This window comes from Drosophila ananassae, chromosome 3R, assembly GCF_017639315.1.
Source record: "Drosophila ananassae strain 14024-0371.13 chromosome 3R, ASM1763931v2, whole genome shotgun sequence".
Taxonomy (NCBI): Eukaryota; Metazoa; Arthropoda; class Insecta; order Diptera; family Drosophilidae; genus Drosophila; species Drosophila ananassae.
In genome coordinates this window covers 10,359,455-10,381,920 of record NC_057930.1, presented here as the reverse complement: position 1 = coordinate 10,381,920, position 22,466 = coordinate 10,359,455, and the positions used below count along the sequence as shown (strand labels likewise).

Genomic DNA, 22,466 nt, shown 5'->3' with positions numbered 1-22,466 from the left:
TCACTGCGTTGCACACTTTTGACCAAAATTATAATACCCTCTGCAAGGGTATAATTACTACAAAAAAGTATGGTTTATTTTTTGTTGCCGACATTCATTATAAACTTTACAGAGCTTGGGTTAAATTTATTTATAATTATTGAAAAATCAAGCTAATTTTAGGGCTAACAGCTAATTACTTTATAAAGCTTCTAGCAATTACTCGCTCATATAAATCATTAAAAATAAATTAACTTTATTTTTTGCATAAATAATAAAGATTTGTACAAGTATATTTTATGATAACTGCTAATAAGTCTCATTAAACCACAATCCATCTTAAATTCACATTTCGGCAGCCAATTTTTCGGAGGCATAGCCTCTGGCTTAAGGCCCTGATGGCCTACGCATGATGACTTCACTTTCGGCCATAGCATCCGTCATTTAAATTCAGCCAGGTGACGCCCACAATCTGGCGAGTTTATGCTCCATTATTAACACGTCATAACTTAGGACCATCACCCGCAAAAACACCAACACCAACGGTAATAAAGTTATCCCTGTGAGGAGCCCATCACGGCCACTTAGTCTTTGGGCCAAGCGCCGAAAGTTGCCATCAATCAGGGCCGGGGAGTCAGTCCAAAGGATAAGCAAATGACGTGGATGCAGTGCCAGCTCCAAGGGAGCAAAGGCACCATACCACACCGCAGGAGGGTTGGGGCACCCTCACCCGACTAGCCCTCCACCCCACCATACGGCGTTTATTTATGCATAACACGAGGCGAGGGCGAAGCCGCAAAGTGATTTTAAATGGGGGCCATGCCTCACACACATACACACCGTCCTCGTGGCAGCAGAGGCCTTTAAAATTTTCTGATGACGCTGCCCATGAAGGGAAGCTGAATTGGCGGAAAGAAGAATTTGACCAGGCTCCAGTTAGTCGAGCTATTAAAAAATGTGTGCCTGAAACGGCAGCGAAAAAATGCAATGCAAATTGTTTACTTTTTTGAAGGGAAAGGTGACTATCGTGTAATTGAAAATAAAAGTAAACAAGCAGGGGAATGGCTTCAAAAATAAACTGCAAGGGATTTCGGAATATAGCTTTCTTTGATCACTAAAGTAATCACAAAAGCCCCTTGGGAAATATATTTTTTAAGAGAATATTAACCATATTAATATGACAATACAGGAGTCTCAACATTACAAAGAACTATAGTCTGAAAAAAAAATTAAATTCAATTCAATCGGCTAGTCCCCGTTGCTGAAAGTCTTCTTCCTTTGCAACTCTCCTGCAACGTAGTCCTGCCACCAGCGACCAAACCAATCGAATTCAATTCGCAAATATTGCAACTATACCGAGGACGAGGATGAAATTATGGTCGAAGCGTTATGCAGCAGTTCAGCTGCTCCATTTGGGAATTGCGTACCACCATCCTGGACTCTTTCTATCTCCAGACCCACTCTACCGCTCTGCCACTCGCCATAAAACCCCGTAAAATGTTCCGTGGAGTAAATCTAATTTTGCTGGACAAGTGACTGTCATTGATTGCCGATATTTAGGAGTCCTGCAATGCCACAGCCATAGTGACTAGTCCGAGTCCTGGCCAGTCCCTATTTCCATCTCCCAGCCATGTGTGCGGTGGAACGCACAGGATTGTTCCAATCGTCAATCGTGTTGCATGTTGGCCAGCATAAAAATTGTTCAAGTGCGATGCACGCTATTGAGGTCTCTACCGAAGGACGATGGTACAAAGTATATTATCTTATGGAAGATATTATTATAAATTAATTTTTTTCCTTTCGTATTTTATTAAGCTATCCAGTAGAATATTCTGACAATCAAGAGACTCTTAATTTAATTAGAAACCCTCTTTGTATGATAATCTTCCACTGTATCTGAAAGCAAACCAACGTTCCCGATTAGTCGTCCTGGCCTAAAACGCATCATTTCATAGCCGATTGGACATCGGCGACGTTGGTCAACCCAACTCCAAGCCCCAAACCCAACCCCAACCAATCCAATCCGATCCCATTCGGACTGCCAACCAGGAAGAGAGCTTCTGATGTCTGGCATCCTGTGGGCGGCATGTGCTGGAATGTGCGTCTGTGTTTTTAGAAAATAAAATTGCATTTTCATGAACCTTTTGGGCTTGGAATTTATCTGGCGCACAGATTTCCCAGCGCCAGCCGAATGGGCAGGGCACGCACGATGCATAAAGCGCATAAATAGCTGCACCCGGTATGGTATGGTCTGGTCCTCGTCCTGGCCGTCATCCCATCCCCTTCTCCCCTTCCGAAAAGGACAAAAAAACACCCAACCACCCATGGAACATGGGCCTGAACATGCGTGCATATTTACGAGTCGGCTGTGGCAGCATCAGCTGCACCAAAAACTCGATTGCCCAGTCAAAGGACCTAGCCAGGTCCTGTGTGTGTGTGTGGAGGGTGATGGCTAGCTGGTTAGCTGGCTGCCTGTTAGTCTCCCATTTGGCGTCACAAAATAATTACCAGAGCCAGGGGTTTGCTCACCCAACTCGATGCCGGTGATTGAGTTGGTAAAACGTTGCACTCGATTTTGATTTTTTGGCCAGGGGAATACGGAGGAGAGAGGAGCTTCTGGGGAAGGCAATTTATGCGTGTACCATTGGGGGGCCGGCAAAGTTGGTCGGTCGGTCGGTCGGTCGGTCGGTCGGTTTTTAAGCTAATTTGGCCAGCAGCCTGGGTTTTTGGGACCAGCACCGAAACACATTTGAGTGAGTGAGCAAGATTTAGTGGCACACATAAATGCCAAAAACGAAATGCTCCACTACCAAATCACGGATGCACCAATGACACGCCCCCATCTCGGCATTGTGGGCATGGCCATGACGTACCCTAATGTCACTCCCAGACCCTGTTCAGTGTTGGAGTGTGCATCGGTGTGGGCTTTGGCTCTTTTGGTTACCAAGTGCAGACAGGCAATTTGCTGAGGACCTAGCCCGGTTTTTGAGCAAGTTCAGCAGGGAACCTCATGATTTTCCCATAAATGCAACAACACCAACTGGTATAAGGAAATCTATGGCTTAAACTGGAAGTTTGTATGAGGCTTGATGAGGAAATAATAGGACATCCTCCTTACTAATAGCTAACCATAGAGAATATCTCTAGAAGAGAAGATAGTTTTTCATATTCCTGTTGAGTGACAGGACTTCGTTAATCCATTATCTTTGAGGTATCATTACCAAGCTGCCACATTTCATTAGCCTCGTATCAGTCATCGTCTTTATTTACGCCAACCAATTGGCCAAGTGCATTGTGCAGCTGTTGCTGCCTTGTCTTTTGGCGAATTCCCTTCGGCTGCTCCCCGGAACGCTCCGTTGATTTGTCACGTGTGTGGACTTCCCACCACATTGGCACCCCTTTTAGCCGCTGCCTGCCATTGTTCCTCGACCGACTCCGACTACGACTCGGGGGCTCCTCAGTCTTCGATGCCAATAAATCAGTTTGATTTATTCACCTCGGCTGCTCGTTCATTTTTCGATTGTTGTCGTCGTTGTGTCGCTGCTTGTGGTTTCTCGGTTGTTGGTTGTTGGTTTGTTGGTTGTTGCATGTTGAATGTTGCTTGTCGCTGGTTGTCTCTTCACGCGCGTGCTTGCCGATCTCGAAATCTTCCATCTCCCGAAGCCAAAAGATCACCTGAATGTCTCTAATCCAATTTGGTGTCCCCCCGACAGTCCTCCCGTTCAGCCACATACTGCAAAATACCCATATCGTGACTTTTGATTTCAAATTAAGATTATTCCCTATGGCTATGGCCTGGCATGATCTAGTCACAGCTTTCGGTGTGTGTTGTCTGCTTGTTTTATGCAAATTTATGGTTAATTTGTTTGGGGTCAGCATGAGCTATGGGACGCTCTCGATTTCAATTTTTAAGATCAGCCATTCCAATTTATGGCGATTGCACTCAAGTGTCGGCTAACAAATTGATCGAAAAAGGGGATAAAGTAGATCAGGACTTAAGAAGTACTATTTAACACTCTAAAACATATTTTTTAATATTTATCTTTTCTTAAAAATGATTATGATGTCCATATATCACCTACCATCCTTCATTTCCGGTTGCTGTCATAAAAGTTATCGATAAAATAACCCACTTCCTTTCGATTCAAACTAAGACACTAAGTCCAATAGACAGTCCCCCTTACAAGTTGATCCATAATCGGCTTCTTAGTCATAATTCTCGCCATCAGCATCCGCAGACGAAGAATTTGTGACTTAATTAAAAAGTGTCAGCACCGTCTAGGACTTCAATTATGGTAGACCAGGCCATTCATGAATGGGAATACCCATACGCACGTTCCTCATACCCCGCCCCGGGTTGGGGGCTTTAATGAATTGCAACATGGACGGATGATCAGAGCAGGGGAAGATGGGAGACTGGCAACCGGCAACTGGGTCACTGTCTAGTGGCGATGGCGCTACAGAATGCGTAAATATTCAGGGGGGGAATGGATTATTCGAGTGGAAAAGAAAGAGAGGCAGGCGACCGGGCAGCAAGACGAGGAGACGAGCGGATTGAATGATTTATTTTTGACAGGTTTTTAACTTAAAATTAAAACGGTAAATCAACTTTTGACAGCGGAGGCTGCGACAAGGCTGCCAACAGCTCTTTTGCTAATGATGATGATGCCGCTCTGTGTGCCAGAGAGTGTGTGTTTTTGCTGGTGTGCTGGTGTCTGTGCCTTTTGAGTGGCATTTGACTGTACCCAAATCAACCCAACAACTTTTTGCCATGGCAGATTGGAGCGACAAGGATCGACCAGGAGCGGGACAAATGCCAACAGTTGGCGACAGTTGCCGTCGTTGCCGAAAAAAACAACCAGAAAATGCTGTCGCGACAAAATGTTTCAGTCTCTAAATTGTCTCCTTCAGCCTTCTCTCTCATTTTAGTAGCACTTGTCCTTGTCTCCTAAGATAGATCACATCTTGACTGATATATACTCCAATCCACATCATATTCACATCATATTGCGGATGAGATGGGGGGATAAGAACTATACCAGATATGAATATTTACATAAATGATTTTATTCTACCCCTGAGATCCCCCGCATTTTTTTTTTTGCAAACAAAGCCATAAATTGTCTGTCGCTTAATTCTCTGTCAGCTGAACTGTAATAAATTAATATAAATTTCTTGTCAAGCGGCACAGAAATGCCAAAGAATTGCAAGAATCTCTTGAAATGATTATACTGACATCTGTAATTGAACAGGGACTTTAGTTAAGGACATCCCATGAAAGTTACTTCTTAAAATTCAATTTTCAACCCATGACTTTTTGAAAATTATTCAATTTGAAGAATGATTGCATCTCATTGCATCACTGCCAGGTTGATTAAGATCAATTACTTGGCTAAAACCGCGGTGTAACGTATTACAATCCAACCGGTTTAAATGCTTATTTTTCTCGATACCTGTTCGGCCACGGAGTCCATCAATAGTGACAACTAAAATTGAGCTCACGACTATATTGGGGGGAGAATTGCAAGAGAACGTTCACACGGGTCCAGCTCGAAATGATAATTGATGCATTCAAATCGGTGAGTTAGCCGTGATCGATTATGACAGGTGCGCCCAGTCATGTGGAAGCCAAAGTCGATGCTGAGGCGAATTCCGATGTCTGCCAAAATGATTGGAGCTGATTGACAAGCAGGTCAAGTCAATCAGTGATCGGCATTAAGACTTCCGTTCCGAGATTACCCAGGCGGTAGGGGGGACACTTAATTGGCGGGGATACAGGCTCTGGCGACTGGCGACAAATTTACGCTTGGTGCGACAGGTTCATTAATTGATGTGCACACTGTCGCCCCACGAGCTCCAAGCTCCAAGCTGCTAGCTGCTAGCTCCACGCAGTTCCAGCTTTAGCTCAAGCGTTTCGTGCGGTGACCGCTTTTGGTGGATTTCTTAATCGATATCGAAATGATTTACGTTTGCCCGCCTAATGAGTTCGCACACATACACCCATGGACGGATCACAGGTTTTCCTTTCACGCAAGCGCGGCTTTCAAGTCCCCCAGTCTACTGGAGGCTACTGGCTATCAATCTCTGACATGATGCGGCAAAACGCTGCATTTTATAAATACAGTGGAGTGTCCCTAAGAGTCCTAAGCTTTAGAGTTTTTTAAATTAAATATACTATCTCTTAATCATAACAAAATATAAAATACTATAATCTTATACTATTTAGATTATTGAAAGAAAGGATTACCCTAAAGAGCCCCCACTGTAATGCTCTCATATATTTTTTATTCAACTGCCACCTGATTGGCATTTCAATTAACGAATTAGTCATTTGCATGTGGCCTCTCGGATGCTTGATTGATTTTATAAGAGCTTCCTGGCCTTGGGAAAAATAGAGTGTTTTCTTCGTAGTATCCTGTTTTGGGAAGCAGCCATTTTGTGAAGGAAACTCCATCTCCGTTTTGTGAAATACTTATAAAAAGGGATCTCATGATTATGTGCCATTTTGGTTCTCTCAATTTCCTGCCAGGCAACTCAAAATTGATGTCTAAATGACGGCAATCCATCACTCTTAAGGGGTAGTTTCTATTCTACCAAGGGTGTTTCTTTTTTTGCAACCCTCACAACATGATGGATAGGTGTCAAGAAATGAAAGGAAAAGGGAGCCATCTATACTTTAGAGTATGTATATAATAAAAATGCATATTTACATAAAATGAAACGGAGAAAATTAATCAATTTTGTTAATTATGAAGCTACAAAATTAGACAAAATAAATGGAAAAAGTTTTTTTTAGCAAAATTAAAAAAGGAAACCTTTACTTTCATTAAAAAAATACAACTTTCTGAAACTGAAACCATATTTTGACCTCCCATTCAAACCCAAATCCCAATTTATGAGAACCATATCGCCCCGCATCCAGTTCCTAATTACTGCACATGTGATTCGCCTCAGTCCCCGGCACTTCCATTTGGAAAGCTTTATAATTTGCTATTGCTTTCAGACCCGGCCCCGGGTCCCTCTACCCTCATATCTTGGCCGGGGTCCAACCCTGATACTACTCGGCATTTCAACGCATTTCTGGCTGGAGCTCGTCTCATGTGCGGGTGCTGTGGACATATTTATGTCGCATTTGGGAACATTTCATCCTCATAAATATTATTCATGCTCTCGTTCGCTCTTTGGGGTTGTCCTCCTGCAACCCCATCCTCCAGCAACTCACCCCCAGTCACTGGCGTTTACAGCCAGCCGACAGCCCGACAACCCGACACCCCACAGGATTGCTGAGCTTTCAAAAGTGGAGAGACACGAAAAGTTCGTTACTGTTGTCGAAGGAACATGTGAGGAAAGTATCAAGGAATCCATCAGATAAGTAAGAGGCAACTACACGGATGCGTTCCGCTCCCCCTCCACAAACATTGGCAGTAAATTGTCAAAGTGGCAGTTCCCAGGAAGACCAAACAAAAAAAAAATACAAGAAAGTAAAGTAAGGAATAAGGGTATATATGTGTATATGACCATCACCTTCCCAGAGTCTACGGTTTGGCAATTCCTTGGGTTTGATTTAATGTTGCGTGTGATATATCACGGTCCTCACGACATTTTGCTTTTATTTCACGCTTATCGAAGTTGCTCCATCCATTTCCCCTCAAAACACTTTGCCGCATTTAATGTTTGTTTCTTTGTTATTATGTTTTCTGAAGTTATATACAAATATATATACTTTTATTTATTTTTTTGCTGAAATGGCGTCAGTCTGACACATCTTATTCACTCGCTATTCGCCACATGTCCCTTTCATTCACTCTCGCCGCCAGTCTTCGATGTCTGTTGCCATCAACTTCAATTCATTTGCCGCAACCAATAAATCACTCATTTCATTGTATAGCTGCTTTTTCTTCTCCTACACCAGCAGAAAGTTTTTAAGCTACAGTGGCACTCACCCACTGGGTTTCCCAATCAAATTTTTGGATATAATATATGGTTTTATCTTTCACATACCTTTCAATCACCAGCAGAACTCTGAAGTCCATTCACGAGACTTACTTTTGGCACTGATACCAATCTATTCGATTGAACAGGCCGACAATATTTTGATTTATCTAAGTATCTATCAGTTTTCTATTCAATTAATTCTACTATAGTGAGATACTAAAGATAAGATAATAATAATGACTGCAGGTTTTCTTCTATGCAATGTTTTTAAGACATTATGATAAATAAATGTTAAAAGAATTGCTAAAAAAATAAAAATAAATATTAGAGTTATATATCTCTGAAATATATTAAATATATATTCGTATTGATCTTTAAATACATTTTTATTACATTTTTAACCCACTGTCACCATGTCAAAGTCAGTCGAAGCCACGTTGTCGGACCCAGTATGTCATTGGACTTCTTGAAGTTGGCCCAGCCCAGCTAGAGAGTTAGTTTGTTGTTGGGATAGGAAGCTCCAACTTGGGGTCTGGACTCCGTTACAGTCCCGGGTGGTTCGATTTGATTTCGACACTTTGGGGGCCTGTTTGGGGTGTTTCTACTCGAGTATCGAGTGCGCTGGCTGGCACAAGTTGAGCTTTAAATTGCATTGACGTCGAGTTGACAGGCTTCATGATTATGTCCCTTTCTACATCATCGCCCCACCCCATAAACTGCTCTTCTTGGAGTCCTTCTTCTCCGACATTTTTTTGCTCCGACGATGTCTTCTGTTTTTCTCCTTTTGGCTCCGAGCTGGCCCCAGTTGATTGTGTAAAAGTGCGAAAACGAGACGAAACACTTCTTATCTGGCGGGGCCCATCGATAGATGTCATCTTGAGTGATTTACCGTCAATTGGGGATGTTGTCTTCAATGAATTTCTATATACCCCGGCCCATCCTCCACTCCAGCGCAGCTCCGGCGCAGATTTATGTTTATATTTATTTACGGTACGTTTCGCTTGAGCTCGGGTATCTTTTCCATCACACACAGGCTGTGCCGAAAGCTATTAAGAGTCAGAGTCGAGGCGAGAGCTTGCCGCAAAGTGCGAGTGCCACGGAAATTAATCAATATTAAATGTCTGACTCCAAATTAAACTGTGGAACGAATTTCAATTCATTGAATCGACCCAAATCGGAGGGATTCATTTTCTGCCAATTTGATTAAAAGTGTCTCTCAGCTTTGGGACTATTTTCCTTCCAAATAGAAACACTAGGTTAGTCAAAAATGAAATCCTGTTTTTATTACCTGATCAAGAAGTACATGCAAGCTCTGTAAAGTAAAGGCAATTGCCGTTATTAGCTCAGGTGTCAATTTGTCATTGACAGGCTTCATTATTAACACGACTGGGAAAACAGAAAAAGAAACCAGTTTACAAATAATTTAGGACTTTGCCGCTATGAGAAAATATTTTCGCAGTCGCAGTCACCGAGGAGAACCCAAGTGACAAGTGAACCAGACGAAATTGCATTGGCCAAGCCTACGCACAAAGCCACCAGAGTGGAGTCCAGAGAGAAGAAACCAGTTTAGTGCCAGCGACAACAAACCATAAATGTCACCAGGCCGGGCTATACTTCATTGATGGATTATAAATTTTCAAATTCACGGTCCAACCGAGTGCGAGTGTAATAAGTAAGGGCACGAGACAAATGAACACATCTCCAGACACAACAATTTCAATTCCAGAGGCAATTTACATGACGATTATTAGCATTGACATTCCGCTCAACTGCAGAACGAGACCCCAGACAATTGCAAAACAGAATCAATTAGATGAGTTTATGGCAGTTATACATATGCACTGTGTAGTCTCATGTCACGGAAGGGGCAATATCCCAATAAATATGAATAATTATTCAATAAATATTCACATTTGCGCAGCCAAATAGATTTTGAGAGTCATGTTTAGAACTGAACAGGCCCTGAATGTGTTTTAAAAATTGTTTCAAAACCCCAATAGCCATCAGCAACTTGCAACATTGCAATGTCTGCCGCATATTTGTTCTTCGGATTGCCTTGATTTTTATGATGAACATGCCAAGTGCCTTCTCTCAATTCAAAGCATATAAAACTTGACAATTTATGAGGTATTCTCCCCAGCTGCTTTGATTCTTCGCTGCCCTTATTGTCGATGAGATTGGAGAATGTTGCATGTCCGTCGATTAGCCGCCAGCAGGAGCAATATTGCAGACTCGATTTTTTGCAGTTGTTGCTGGGCGCCCGCGCCTCGGCAATTATTCAAAATATCGTTTAAATTATTGCCAAGCACATTGCCCGGACTTTGTTGAACGTGTTGTTTTCTAGTTTGTGAGCTTGTAAATTTTTGTTCCCCTGCTGATGAGGTTGTTGTTGCAACAGCCTCAACCCAGAAGCGTTTTAAGCGGCCACGCAGCCAACGGCTACCGCGAGGAGATCGGGAGTGTGCTGGGGAAACCTCTCACATCATGGACACGCAATCGCTGTGCCGCCATCTCAACATCATCCACATGCAATGGGCCCAGCACCGCCAACCACTGGAGACACCACATGTGGCCACATGGGCCGAGGGTCGAGCCCTGGAGACTCGCAGCCACCGAATGAGAAGGCAAGGACATGGCGTCTACCGATCGTTTGGTGTTAATAGGCAACATTTATGAGATTTTAAAGGCAAGTTAAATCAGCATAATCTAGGGAATCTTTGGTAACAAGATTAAAATAGAATCTATCTAACCCCAAGCTAGGAAATTCTCAGGTTTCAGCCAATTGTCAAAGTCAGACTATGGAAGTTTTTGGCTTTTTGGAACATGACAACTGACAACGCCTCCTCCTATTCGAAAAATGCAAAGAGAAGCGAGTCGTTGTCTGTTTGAAAGTCAATTGAATGCAAAATGCAAAATGTTTGCCATCTTTTTTGATTAGCAATAAACTAATCCATTGAGCATTGTATTGTAGTTGCCGCTGCAGTTGTCGTTGGCCAGACAATCGCAGTACGAGGTGGAAGCCACTCAGTGGACGAGCTCTATCACGAGCTTGTGCATTTTTCAACACAAAATCTCATCATCGGGGCAACTACACAACACACACAGCCACGCAACAACAATGATTGCCTCAGTATGTGGCCAGTGGTCAGGATGAATCCTTTTCTATGAAAACGGGGGGGAAAAATACGAGAGTATGTTTATTTAGAATATCAAAAACCGAAAGTAATCGATTTAATAAACTGTCACCAACATGTGACCCACCAGGCAGTGGTGGTGTATGGCATTGTGGCTTGTCTGCCCTCGCTCCGGCCATCTCAAGTCACGATAATTGCAAATGTATCTCAAAGATACACACTCACACACACAGACACTGGCATAGTTGCACACAAAGAACTCAACATATAGCTGACTGCATTGACGTTCACTTTGGACAACATTTCATAAAGGGTTTGCCCCCCTGCGCTTCGGTTTCTTCATTCTTTTCTGCCCGGAACTGCACAGTGGGTTGAAGTTTTCATATCAAGGGAGTGGAAATAATAATAAATTTTTAAAGATTCCTAAAACTGTAAGCATTTATCTTGTAAACCATAAAACAAACACAAAAATTACCAAAAAATTTCATAGCAGTATGATAGTTATTGCCCCACAGTGCCTCTCCTTGGGGCAGAGTGTGGGATTGTGGGTGGTTGGGTGGTCATCGCCAATGATATCTACGTGGTATCTCGTTAAGCGTTTCCATGCTAGCATCAACAGCAGAAAATTTCATATATGCTTGTGTGAAATCCTTTATGTTGATTACATTTCTGGGTTTATTTTATTAAAAATACTCTCGCATCGCATCGCATCGCAATGCAAGGATAACACATATGGATGTACAATCCCCGCACACAGAGGATAACATTTGAGCAGAAGGAAGAAAAAAAAGTCTGGCTCAGTCAATATTGGCAGCGTCTGTGGCTGCCCCGTTCCACGATATCCTGGGCTTCATCCTTTTCTGGATATTGTCCGACTGCCAAATGCACGTTGCATGTTTGGCTGAAAAAATTTGCAATGCAACCCACGGCCCGCCCCCACCCCCGTGGCAGGTGGGCATCAATAAAAAGCCAGCCCTCCAACCATTCTCCACCTTGCCACAAGTATTGCAAGTATGATGAGTGCACTCGACAGCACGAAATGTTGCCTTGTAAGGTGGAAAATAAGGGAAATGGTTGCGATGTTGCGTTGCGAAAAGTGCGAATGCTGGCCCATTTGGAAAATAAAAGCCAGGAACATGCGAAACGTTTCTATTTTATCATTTTTATTTGACCTAATGGATCTGGGGCATGGTCACAGTTAATGGTTTAAAGTTTCTGTTTAAATCGTATTTTAAGGATATTTTCTAAAGGAGTTTTTTCACATAACATGAACCTTTAAAAGCCTTAAGATAAATCACCTTAGCTCAGTCCACCTGGGGATTAGCTGACGAAAATCAATTTGAATAAAGTTTTCCTTTTCCATTTGGCCTTTTCGTGGAAAAAGTCAAGGGCGGGTTGGAATAAAAAAACATAAAAACAGAGCGTGGCAGCTGCCACACACTCAACACTTTCCGCATCAATTACGTCATGTTAATCCTAGTGTCCACTGCATGTCCGCAAACTGACCGACCATACATCACCCACCCGGGGACGGATGGATGGCTGAATGGATGGATGAGTGGGTGGTTGGTTGGTCACTCTCGGGGTCAGGTTGCAACAATTTCTGTTGCAACAAGCAACCAGCAACCAGCTTGCAAAAAATCCAGTGGAAACGAGCCAACATATCAACTGCTTTGATGTCCAGGCCTCTCCCCCAGTGCAGTGGTGCAATGGTGGTGCCAGCAAACATTTCAATCAAAGGGAGGCAGCCACTGGGTGGAGCATCCCACCGACTCACGCAAAAAACTCGCAGCGTCAGCTCTAAATGCGTTCGTGTCCGCATCCTGTCCATGCCCATGTCCCTGTCCTCTGGCTACTACTCCACCTCCGTGCCCCACATACCCGGGCAGCCATCCGGGCAGCCGGGCAGTGGCGTTTCACTCACTTTGTTTCCCTTCACTCCTGCCTCATTCACATGCAAAGGCGACGTGCACAATGAAGAGGATCCGGAGCAACAGAACGACAGAAAGTGAAGCGTAACAGGAGTTCCATCCAGGCAGCAGCAGAAAAAACTCAATTCGATTTAATTAAAACCAATTTTCGAGTTTGAGCTCTCTCTATGTTTTATAGTTGGAGACTTGGGCTTTTAAATACTCTTATTTTAAAAAAATATATATTTGATTTTGTTGAGGAAGACAGTTTAATATTTTTGTAAATAAGTATTATATTAATGAAGTATAAGTTATACTTTATGATGTTCTTGCAGAAAGAGTATTTGAAATTTTCGTTTAACCAAGACTAGTTTAAAATGAAGAAAAAAATTGCAATCATGTTGTTCAGGTTGAGCTGTGAATGCGTCTGGTTGCAAGTTGTCGAATTTACATTTCATTTCTCCTTTTTTTTTTCATTTCTGAGTAAAAGTAAAATGTAACACCCTCTGCCAAAGGTTGATTTAACCAATTTTTGGGTGGATGCCTTGGTATGCGAAATAACAAAAGGCATTTGGTTGCCAAACTGATTAAGTCAGGGGAACGTGATTTGAAGTTTGATCAAGTCAGGACTCCTTCTTCAGTCACTTTTTGGGGGGATAATAGAGCTTAAAATCCATAAAATTAAAAAACAAAAATTAAAGAGTTAATTACCAGATACTGCAACTAAGAGACATGGATGTTGCACGTTGCATGCTTTATATGCACGCTTTGCGTTATCGAACTTTTCGCACAATTCGCATATTATTTCACGCACTTTTCGACCATTTCCCTCCTGCCCCTCCTGCCTCTCGCATTGCTATCTCACTTATCCTTTTTGGTGGAGGCCTATATGAGTCCTTCGTCCTTTTTGGCTGGCCACGCTGACATGGTCGGGCAGTGCATTGAAATCCACTTCATTTCATTGCGATGGCCGATCCGATTGGCAATGGCCAAAATCAGAGTCACAGAGTCGCAGAGCCACCGTCCGAGAAAGAGACGGGGCGCTGAACAGGCGAAAGAGATGGGGCTAGCAGCGACAGAGAGCCTGCACACATTGAAGGATATTAACAGTCATTATTCAATGATATCTGACTGCGGACATTGCAGGACAGGGACATCATCATTCGTGCGGAATATTCAGCTTCGCTACTGCCAGAGTAAATGGATCGATTTTCCGCCCACTGGCGCCACCCAACACCCTCGCAACAAGAGGATCAAGGGGCACTGAGGGAAATTAACTACATAATATTACATTTTTTATTTAAATTGAATAATAATCAAAATAGAAATTAGGCATAGAATATAGTATTATTAACATTTATTATTTTTTTTCTTTTATTTTTCTGCGTGTACAGCCTAGGGGGTTGAAGTCCCTTACACTGCATATGCATATCCTTAATTATGATTATTGTTATTTTCGACTCTGAATGTCGCATTTAATGCAAGCCCAAGCTCTACCTCCCTTTTGGACCAACAGCCGCCTGAAGCCCTCTTACCACCAACCAATACCCGCCACTTTCCCATCGTAGTATGGCTCGTTATGTTGTCATAAATTTTGCGCTTTGGTGGCAGCCAGTCTCCAAATGGCGGACCCCAAAATGACGTCTGGCCCATTAAAATATCGAACGCAGTCAGTCTGCTGTCAGTGAGCTCCAGCTCCAGCTCCATTCTGCCCTTTGCCCTTCGATCGTCCCACTGAATTGCATTATGACGCCATTCCAAAAATGCCATTCTTTTTTCGCACTCAGTTGCTGCTGCCATTCTGTCAGTTGTTTTTCCCAGAAAATTCCCATGTTTTACTGTTATTGATGGCAGCCATTTTGTTCGATTTGTGTTTCTGCAGCTTCGAGGAATAATACCAAAAACAACAGTAGCAGCAGCCATTACATAAGGTTTTATATTCCAACTTGAATGGTATACCTTCTTTAAATATTAAATTAAATAAAATATCAAGGTTTACTTTCTTAACTATGGTTACAGTAAGCAGAAAAATTCAGTACATGTTTAAAATTTGATATTTAAGTGCTCACAACTCATAAAAATTATAAACAATTGATCTAGATTAGCCAAAGAGACTAAATATCGTCATTAAAAACAAGGATCTTTGCAGGAAATATTAAAAATTACTTGTTTCCTTTTTGTGTCACATAATCTGGGGCTAAATTGAGTATATGTTGCTACTGTTTTTAATTTATATCTAGTAAACGGCTTCTTTCATGTTAAAATATAAATGACATTTTGTTATGTATTAAAACATAACCTTAGAAAAAAACACTTAAACATCAAACCCACTAAACATCCCACTGTATATAAAAAATGTCTTATCCTTCACCCATTTAAGTAGTAACAGCTGATATCGATATGATTAAAATCAATGAGGCTAAACAGTTTTCCATTCAATCCCTTTCCAACCACTTGAATACTCTGAAAAAACCCAATAATCTGTTTGTACTTAGTGTAAAAGGGTTTTTGGCTCAAATAAACATTTTTATTTCGCTCAATTTATACGCACTCGTATTTTTCGCGCTCTAGTGGGGAAATTTTTATGGGAAACACTGTATTGAATGGCAAAGTAGGGCTTTGTGATCCCCGTACGATTCATTGAGCAAACATATGAAAAATCATTAGTTTTTAGTGCGGCTGGCAAACAATCAGAAAATTGCCACTCGAAAAAACCCTTTTTTTTTTGGGAAATTGTTGCTTTCTTGCTGGATTCGGATATTGGTGTTATTTTTATGGTCTTTCCGGATTTTTTCACACTCTGTTCTTCTTATTTTTGCGCCTCATAACGTATTCAAAATCAAATTGGTTTCGCCATTCGGCCAACACGATACTTTCACTTTCCATTTGGAGCCAAGCCGAAAATTGAAAATAAAAAATCATTTTTCGCCCAATAAAGTACCGAACGAAACACCCCCTAACCAGGAATCCTTTCTATAGTTTTTGGGTCCCAGGGTTCCCCAGCATCGAGGCAGAGTGGGAATTAGTTGCGCCTGAATTGGCGGACATTTGCCACGCCCCCGGATGCCTTCAACATTCGGTTTCTACACTTTGTTTATTCTATTTTATTTATTTTTTTTTTTCACTGGCACTGGTCAATTTGAAACAATGTTTTCCCGCTTGTTTTGCGTTTGATTTTATTTGATGTGCTTCCTTTTATTTTCCCTTAAGCGACCCTTTTCCGTTTTCCCCAATTGCATTTGAGCTTTCATGACCGGCGGTAAGGGCTTTCTGTTCAATGGAACGCAAATCATTTAGAAAAAGGAACAATAGACGTACGTATATGAATACGTATGGTTGCTTTTTATGCAACGATTTAAAGGGGTTTTTGCATAAAAAAAAATAAATATGTATAATTTCACATAAATTCGTTTTTTTTAGAGGTTTGTTACTACACACAACATTATACAAAATCTAAAAATAATTGACGGTATTCCTTTCATAAATCGGATAAAAGATGGCCAAGATAGAGTAGGCCAAATGCGTCCTTTCCTTGCTTTTCATAATACTCGAAAAAGCCAGGTTTTTATTGGAAAGTATTTCTTTCGAAAATCAGATGTAAGATAACACAGATAGAGCACAGACTCTCAGATTCCCATAAATTCTTCAACTTTTACTAGGAAAAATTGGCTAAAAAATTTGGATTCTATTTCGTTTAAGGTCTAATCCAATCTCTTAAGGTTTTCCGTTCAAGAATTGGATGAAAGATGGCCAAGATAGAGATATCACTGTGGGTCATATGTATGTGTGGAGTTCCACCGGAAAAAACTGAAAAAAAAATATAAAAAATATTTTATTTGCATTCTATGCAGATGCAGATTAATGGAGAATCTACAATAAAGAGCCTGTTGTAATATGACGATAGATTAAAAAACAATATGTAAAATTAACACCTTATACCTTTTACTTTCATTTTTGAAAAAATATATAATATATGAATGCATTCAATAGAAGGTCAATTGAATTGAAGTTAAGGCATAAACATCCAAAGACGCAACACAATCCTCTGCATTGCCAGAAGACGGTAAAGAGCCATGGGGCTCTGCATTGGTAAGTCCTGGTACCTTTCGACCGTACCGGCAACGTACTGACGTTCAACCAGATTTGCTAAAATGTCTTGCATATTTTTGTCACTTCCCTGTCGGCTGGGCATCAACACAAGATATCTTACTGTGATTACCTCTTTTGGAGGAACCTTCAGCAAAAGGGTGGATTTAACTTTCACTGGAATGTCATCCAATGAAAGACTGACTCGCAGGCGCAGTATCCACTGATTTCCATAGGCTTCAAAACTCTAAGGGAGGGAAATATATAATATATTTTGGTTAAAGCCATATTAATTAGGTGTCCGACTCACCTGAGAATCCAGAAATCGTTCAGTGTTGGTCATAGCCCAATCGGTTTTCCAAAAAATTTCCAGATTTCTGAAAAAGATGCGTCTTTGGCTCAGTTCGTGAAGAAAACGGACCGCCTGTTGTAGGCTCTTCCTCTCAAGGCTGTCTGCCTTTTCGAGAGCTCCCTGTATTTCCTCGCCATTCATTTTCGGAAACTGGCAACCGGCCTCGTGCATTGGGCATATAGCGTGGGCGCCCACCCAGTCGCAGCCCAGGCAACGATACCGACAGCTCACTCTTCGTAGCTCGCAATCGTTGTCAAGGTGACTAGTCAGCCCCTTGAGCGTCACTACCAGGCCACATAGGAGACAGTTTTTGGACAACTCCCACAAGGCCTGACGGACCACGGCGTTCTGGCCCAGATCACTCCAGGTCATCCGGACACGGCAGACCGGGCACTGGGCCTCCGTATTACTGATGGCGGCATCCGCCAGAATATGGCTCACACAATCATCACACAGGATATGCCCCACACTGCACTGGTAGCTCTTGTCCGGGTGAGGCACCTCGTGGCAGACGACGCACAGCATCAATTGATTGAGGCGCTCGCCAAGATCTGGCTCCGGTGGTGTCAGTCGGGACCTCTTGGGAGGACTGGCCCCATCGTCCCCATGATCGACTATCGACATGGTGAGGAGTTAGCTGGAGTTACGATTGTTAGCAAAAAAAAATGTAGCTTATGTAGAATATATTATATAGTATGATTACTTTACCCTTTTCCTTGTTTATGTGAGGAATATTATTGTGATATATTGTGAAAGTTGCTTGTGTATTCGATGCTAACTTGTTAAGATTTGTGAGGGAATATTTTTGCTTTTCAAATAATATTAAATGATAATAATAATAGAGAGAATCGAAGGGTAAAATATCAAGTAAAATCAAGTATTTAGTTAACATTTTCAAAGATATATATAACCGATATACCCTATAAACGAATATATGTAAAAAATAAATATTTAGAAGGCCAACTCTCAGCGTTTTTGGTTCTGTCTGCTCCTGTCTGTCGTCATCTAAATTTTCATTGTCCTTCGGTGTGCGCTTTTCTTTCACATTTCCCAGCAACATTTCTTTGCTGCGTTATTTGACTAACTGCCTGACGTGTTTTCCTCACACTGGCAATAACATAAAATTTTACTATTATGCGTTTTAGCTGCTTTCCAGCATTTTAATACAATATTTGTTTTTTTTTTCTTGTTTGTGTTGTTGGTCGTGCCCGGGGTACATAGAAAGGTCCTGGTGGAGCCTCCAGTTAAGGAGAGAAGGTGGATAGAATTCATGGACATGCAACGCCGTCTGAGGAAATTTACATTCAAATGTGTTTCGCTTAGATGCGAAAAGCGTCTTCTCGTCGCTGGAAAAGTACCTTAGTGCAGCCAATTCCCTCGAGCAGCATATGTTTCAAGGAAAGCGGAAAACTGTGGCCTGGCTGGCTGGGCTGGCTTTTTGGGGTGGTAGAATGGCAAAGCCAACGGATTTTTGATGAAATTTCAAAAAAGTTCCCACTTAGCAGCCAAATGACTGACATTAAATTGATTTGCAAGCGAACGACATGACGAACGGAATTGGTAAAAAAAAAAAAAGGAAAATTCCTTATTGCGGGGGTGGTGTGTGTGGGTGGGTGTATGGGTGTATTTGGCAAAAATCAAAATTCCATGCACACTTGAGCATTTCATTTAGAGAGCGAATGAGAGTTGTGAGTGGGTGGTTTGGTGGTTGGGTGGTTCACGGGGCCTGAGCCTGGATGGTGGCTCGGGGAGTTGGCAAAAGTGGAAAATATTCAGGTTTCTTTTGTTGCCGGGCTCCCTCATTGGGCTCTGGGTGGTAATACAAATTTAAAGTTATGTTTTTTGCTGTGTGTGTGAATGCTCATTTATTCATTCCATCAGTCAGGTGGTGTGGCCGTGGTGTGTGCGTGTGTTTAGCTTTTGTTTTCTCTATATTTTCATAAATTGTTCCTCTTGCATTTCAAGTGGGGAAAGGAGCACCGAAATGAGAAATGAATAAAATAAAATTTTATTTTATGTGTGCAACATGTGAAATTATTCTCATCGGCCCCAAAGTACGTTTCAAACATTTATTCAACATTTTCTGAATCATTAAATTTAACGCGACATCGGAAGGCGGCAAATAGTATTCAAAAGTCAACTTCATATAACTATAAACCTAAATTAGACAAAATTAAATTGCCGCACATCATGGCTGAAAGGGTTTGAGTTTAAAATGTAAAAATATATACACGTAAATATAACATATTTTTTAAATATAAAAAAAGAAACACGGCGATTTATTTTCAGGACAAGTCTGTCAAAGTGTCGACTGAAGTCTGTTGTGTAGATCTAAAAATAAAAATTTAAAAAAAAATGCATGAACAAAATATATAGTCTTAATAACTAACCATTATTAGATGTTCCTTGGACTTAATTTTGTTATCTTCGTCAAGGTGCAGGCTCACAATCTGCAGTTTATTCAAAAATTCTTTATATAGTGTCTCATTCTGGTCAGTAAGACGAGACAATATCAAGACACTGATGATATGCAGAGGCATAAAGGAGTCCACGGGATTGATAAAGTTTAGAACCAGGGAACCTACGATATAGGAAAATGTACTGAAAATTTCCTGACCACTTCTTTGAAGTTCTATGATGGAGTTATTGATTTTCAGACAACTCATCAGTCGCTCCATTTGGATTCTTGACCGCCAGCCTTCGCTTTCAATGAATTCAGTTATAAACCTGGCCATGTCCCTCCTCCATTCGATTAGTTGCATTTGGTAAAGTGCCATTGCCAAGTAGATAATGTTGAAAAGACTGTTGTAGTACACCTTGGCTACTGGATAAACAAAGGGATGCAGCTTATTTAAAATGTCTTCGGTTAGGCGTAAAAGTGCCACGAATATGAGGACTCCGACAGTCAATTTATGATTCACAGAACAGTCCTCCGAAATGTAACAGTTTTCCAACTGATTCGATATATCCATTATTTTGTTCAGGGTCTTCATCACTTTACGCTGATAGTATCGTACGTGGGTCCAGGAAATAAGAATAACCAAAACACAAAAGCGACTTAGCCATTTAACGAATTCCCCGGTTAGAGCGATGCCCACAGTAGTCGGAACTGATATCCATCGGATACTGGTGACCAATACTACAAATCCAACTGGTAGATCATAGTACAGTAGACCAATTTTTAAGAGACCGAGAACTATACTATATATGAAGTATGTATGCTGTACAAATCGTTTCTTTTTTTCGCAATATCGATAGGACGTTATTTGTAAAAGAAAACCCGTCCAGTAGAGCAACCGACCACACAATTGTAGACCCATTTTCGACTGAAGCTATACTTTCAAAGACATTACCTCATATCCAGTAATTAATTTGATGAGTCCAATAATGTAATATCGATCTATTATTGGGTGGGTCAGTTTTCAATTAACTCTAATGTGCAATAAATGGCGTTAAAGTGAATTGAAAATTAACTATCAATCAAGAAGTAAACGTTAATTAATATTGATGTGACCCTTAAAAATTGCAGGTGCCATAACCCTTTATCGGTGAAACATTTTTAAAAATAGAGAATGGGGAAAGAAATCGATACAAATGCGGTTAAGTAAATTTTTGCGTTGAACTGCTATCAATCAAGTGGGAATGCCAGTAGGAACTCAACTCTCTCTTGCTCGGACTGGCGATGTTTGAACTGATGGATGGCTGATTGATCGATCGGTCGTCAGTTGGCCAAATGTCGGGGCCTACGACTGATTAAGTCACAAGCTTTTAGGGCAAAAAAGCAAGGGGGAGCTCTGTAAGCTCAGCAAGTGCGCTGCGTCATCCGAGAACACGCAATGTGAAAAAAAAGACCAGCCAGTTAGTCAGTCAGTCAGTCTTTCATTTGGACGTCCGCCAGAGGTTTTGATTGATGGATGATGACGATTGCCGACTGGGCGCTCAGATTCAGATAGCCACCTAAAGTGGGTCGCCGCACCACTTGATCCACCTATGGTTAACGGGTTATAGCCCACTAAAAAGCCCGCTGGCACTGCGTCAGTGGCACATTTAGCGCAGTTCCCTGTGATTGATAGAGCTGCAATGTTGGCGAACATTTGAATAAATGGAAATACTACTAATTGGTAAAATGAACCCATTACCATTAGCAATAGTTTCGTTGGTGAGCAATTCATTTGTTAGCGATAAAGCTGATTCCGAACAAAGCGAATCAAGCACATTTTCTTCACGCCCTCGCCCATTACGGAACACCATAAAGCAGTGTGACTTTTGAGGCCATTCAATGCCAACTTGGCTTTTACACATTCTTCAAATGCCTGTGGGGGCCCCGACTCAGTACTCAGGGCAAGGCGATCCATAGCCGGGACGGGCCGAGCCGAGAGCGCGATGGCTCAGCGTTGACGCATGTATCGTCTAATACCTGATAAATCTGTCAGTTTAATGTTTAAATTGAAATCTCTCACCACGGTGCCCGCTTCACGGCTTGAAGTGCCACATCCACACAGAGTTATTGTGGGAGATCCAGCCAAGAAATGGCTGGAATGGAAAGCCACGCGACGGGGAATGGAAAACTCAACGCTCTCCACTCTTCACTCTCTGGGCCAATCTAGAAAATAACACCAAAAAAGTACTATATAACAGAGAAATGGAAAATGGGAAAGGGAAATCCAAGCAAATCCGAGTGGAAGGCAAACAAACAAACAAATCCACAAGATGCATTTGCTAGCGCAGATACAATTTAGATAATTTGTATCTCAACATTGTTGTCAGGCCGCGAGCGTTGACTGACAGATGTTTTGATTTGTGAGGGGGCGAATACCCATTTGCCCCATTTTGTTGCAAGTGAGGAGTGGAGTGGAGTGTGGCATGTACTACTATGTAGTACTATGCTCGATGCACAGCAGAGCCTCTTCAAATCAAAACAAATATTGAAAATAAAATGCCCAAGCATCCAATTGAACCGCCAGCCAGCGAAATCAGTGAAAGATTTATGAGCAATGCTTCTGGTATTTATGGCCGCCTCTTAAATTATTTTACAGCCCCACAAGGGAGCCAACACTGGGCCCATTAAAA

General features: G+C 41.7%; 1 protein-coding gene across 2 annotated transcripts; it reads right to left on the bottom strand.

Moving 5' to 3' along the window:
* Positions 1 to 16,334: 16,334 nt before the first annotated feature.
* Positions 16,335 to 18,246, bottom strand: LOC6506477 (cysteine and histidine-rich protein 1). Of its 2 annotated transcripts, XR_006507437.1 has the most exons (4): positions 18,105 to 18,246; positions 17,355 to 18,033; positions 16,898 to 17,291; positions 16,335 to 16,765 (listed from the first exon to the last, which is right to left on the bottom strand). XR_006507437.1 is itself a non-coding variant. In XM_001965149.4 (3 exons), the coding sequence occupies exons 2-3, from the start codon at positions 18,018 to 18,020 to the stop codon at positions 16,968 to 16,970; spliced, it is 990 nt and encodes a 329-aa protein (XP_001965185.1). In that variant the 5' UTR covers positions 18,021 to 18,033; positions 18,105 to 18,246; the 3' UTR covers positions 16,879 to 16,967. The 2 variants fall into 2 exon arrangements, 1 of the variants encoding a protein (XP_001965185.1); XM_001965149.4 differs by lacking the exon at positions 16,335 to 16,765 and having other exon boundaries at positions 16,879 to 17,291.
* Positions 18,247 to 22,466: the final 4,220 nt, after the last annotated feature.

Bases quoted from the DNA above. Each gene is read 5' to 3' on its own strand.
- LOC6506477 (XM_001965149.4), bottom strand. From the start codon at position 18,020: ATGTCGATAGTCGATCATGGGGACGATGGGGCCAGTCCTCCCAAGAGG. The intron at 17,292-17,354 runs GTGAGTCGGACA...TCCCTCCCTTAG, and splicing joins AACGATTTCTGGATTCTCAG to AGTTTTGAAGCCTATGGAAA.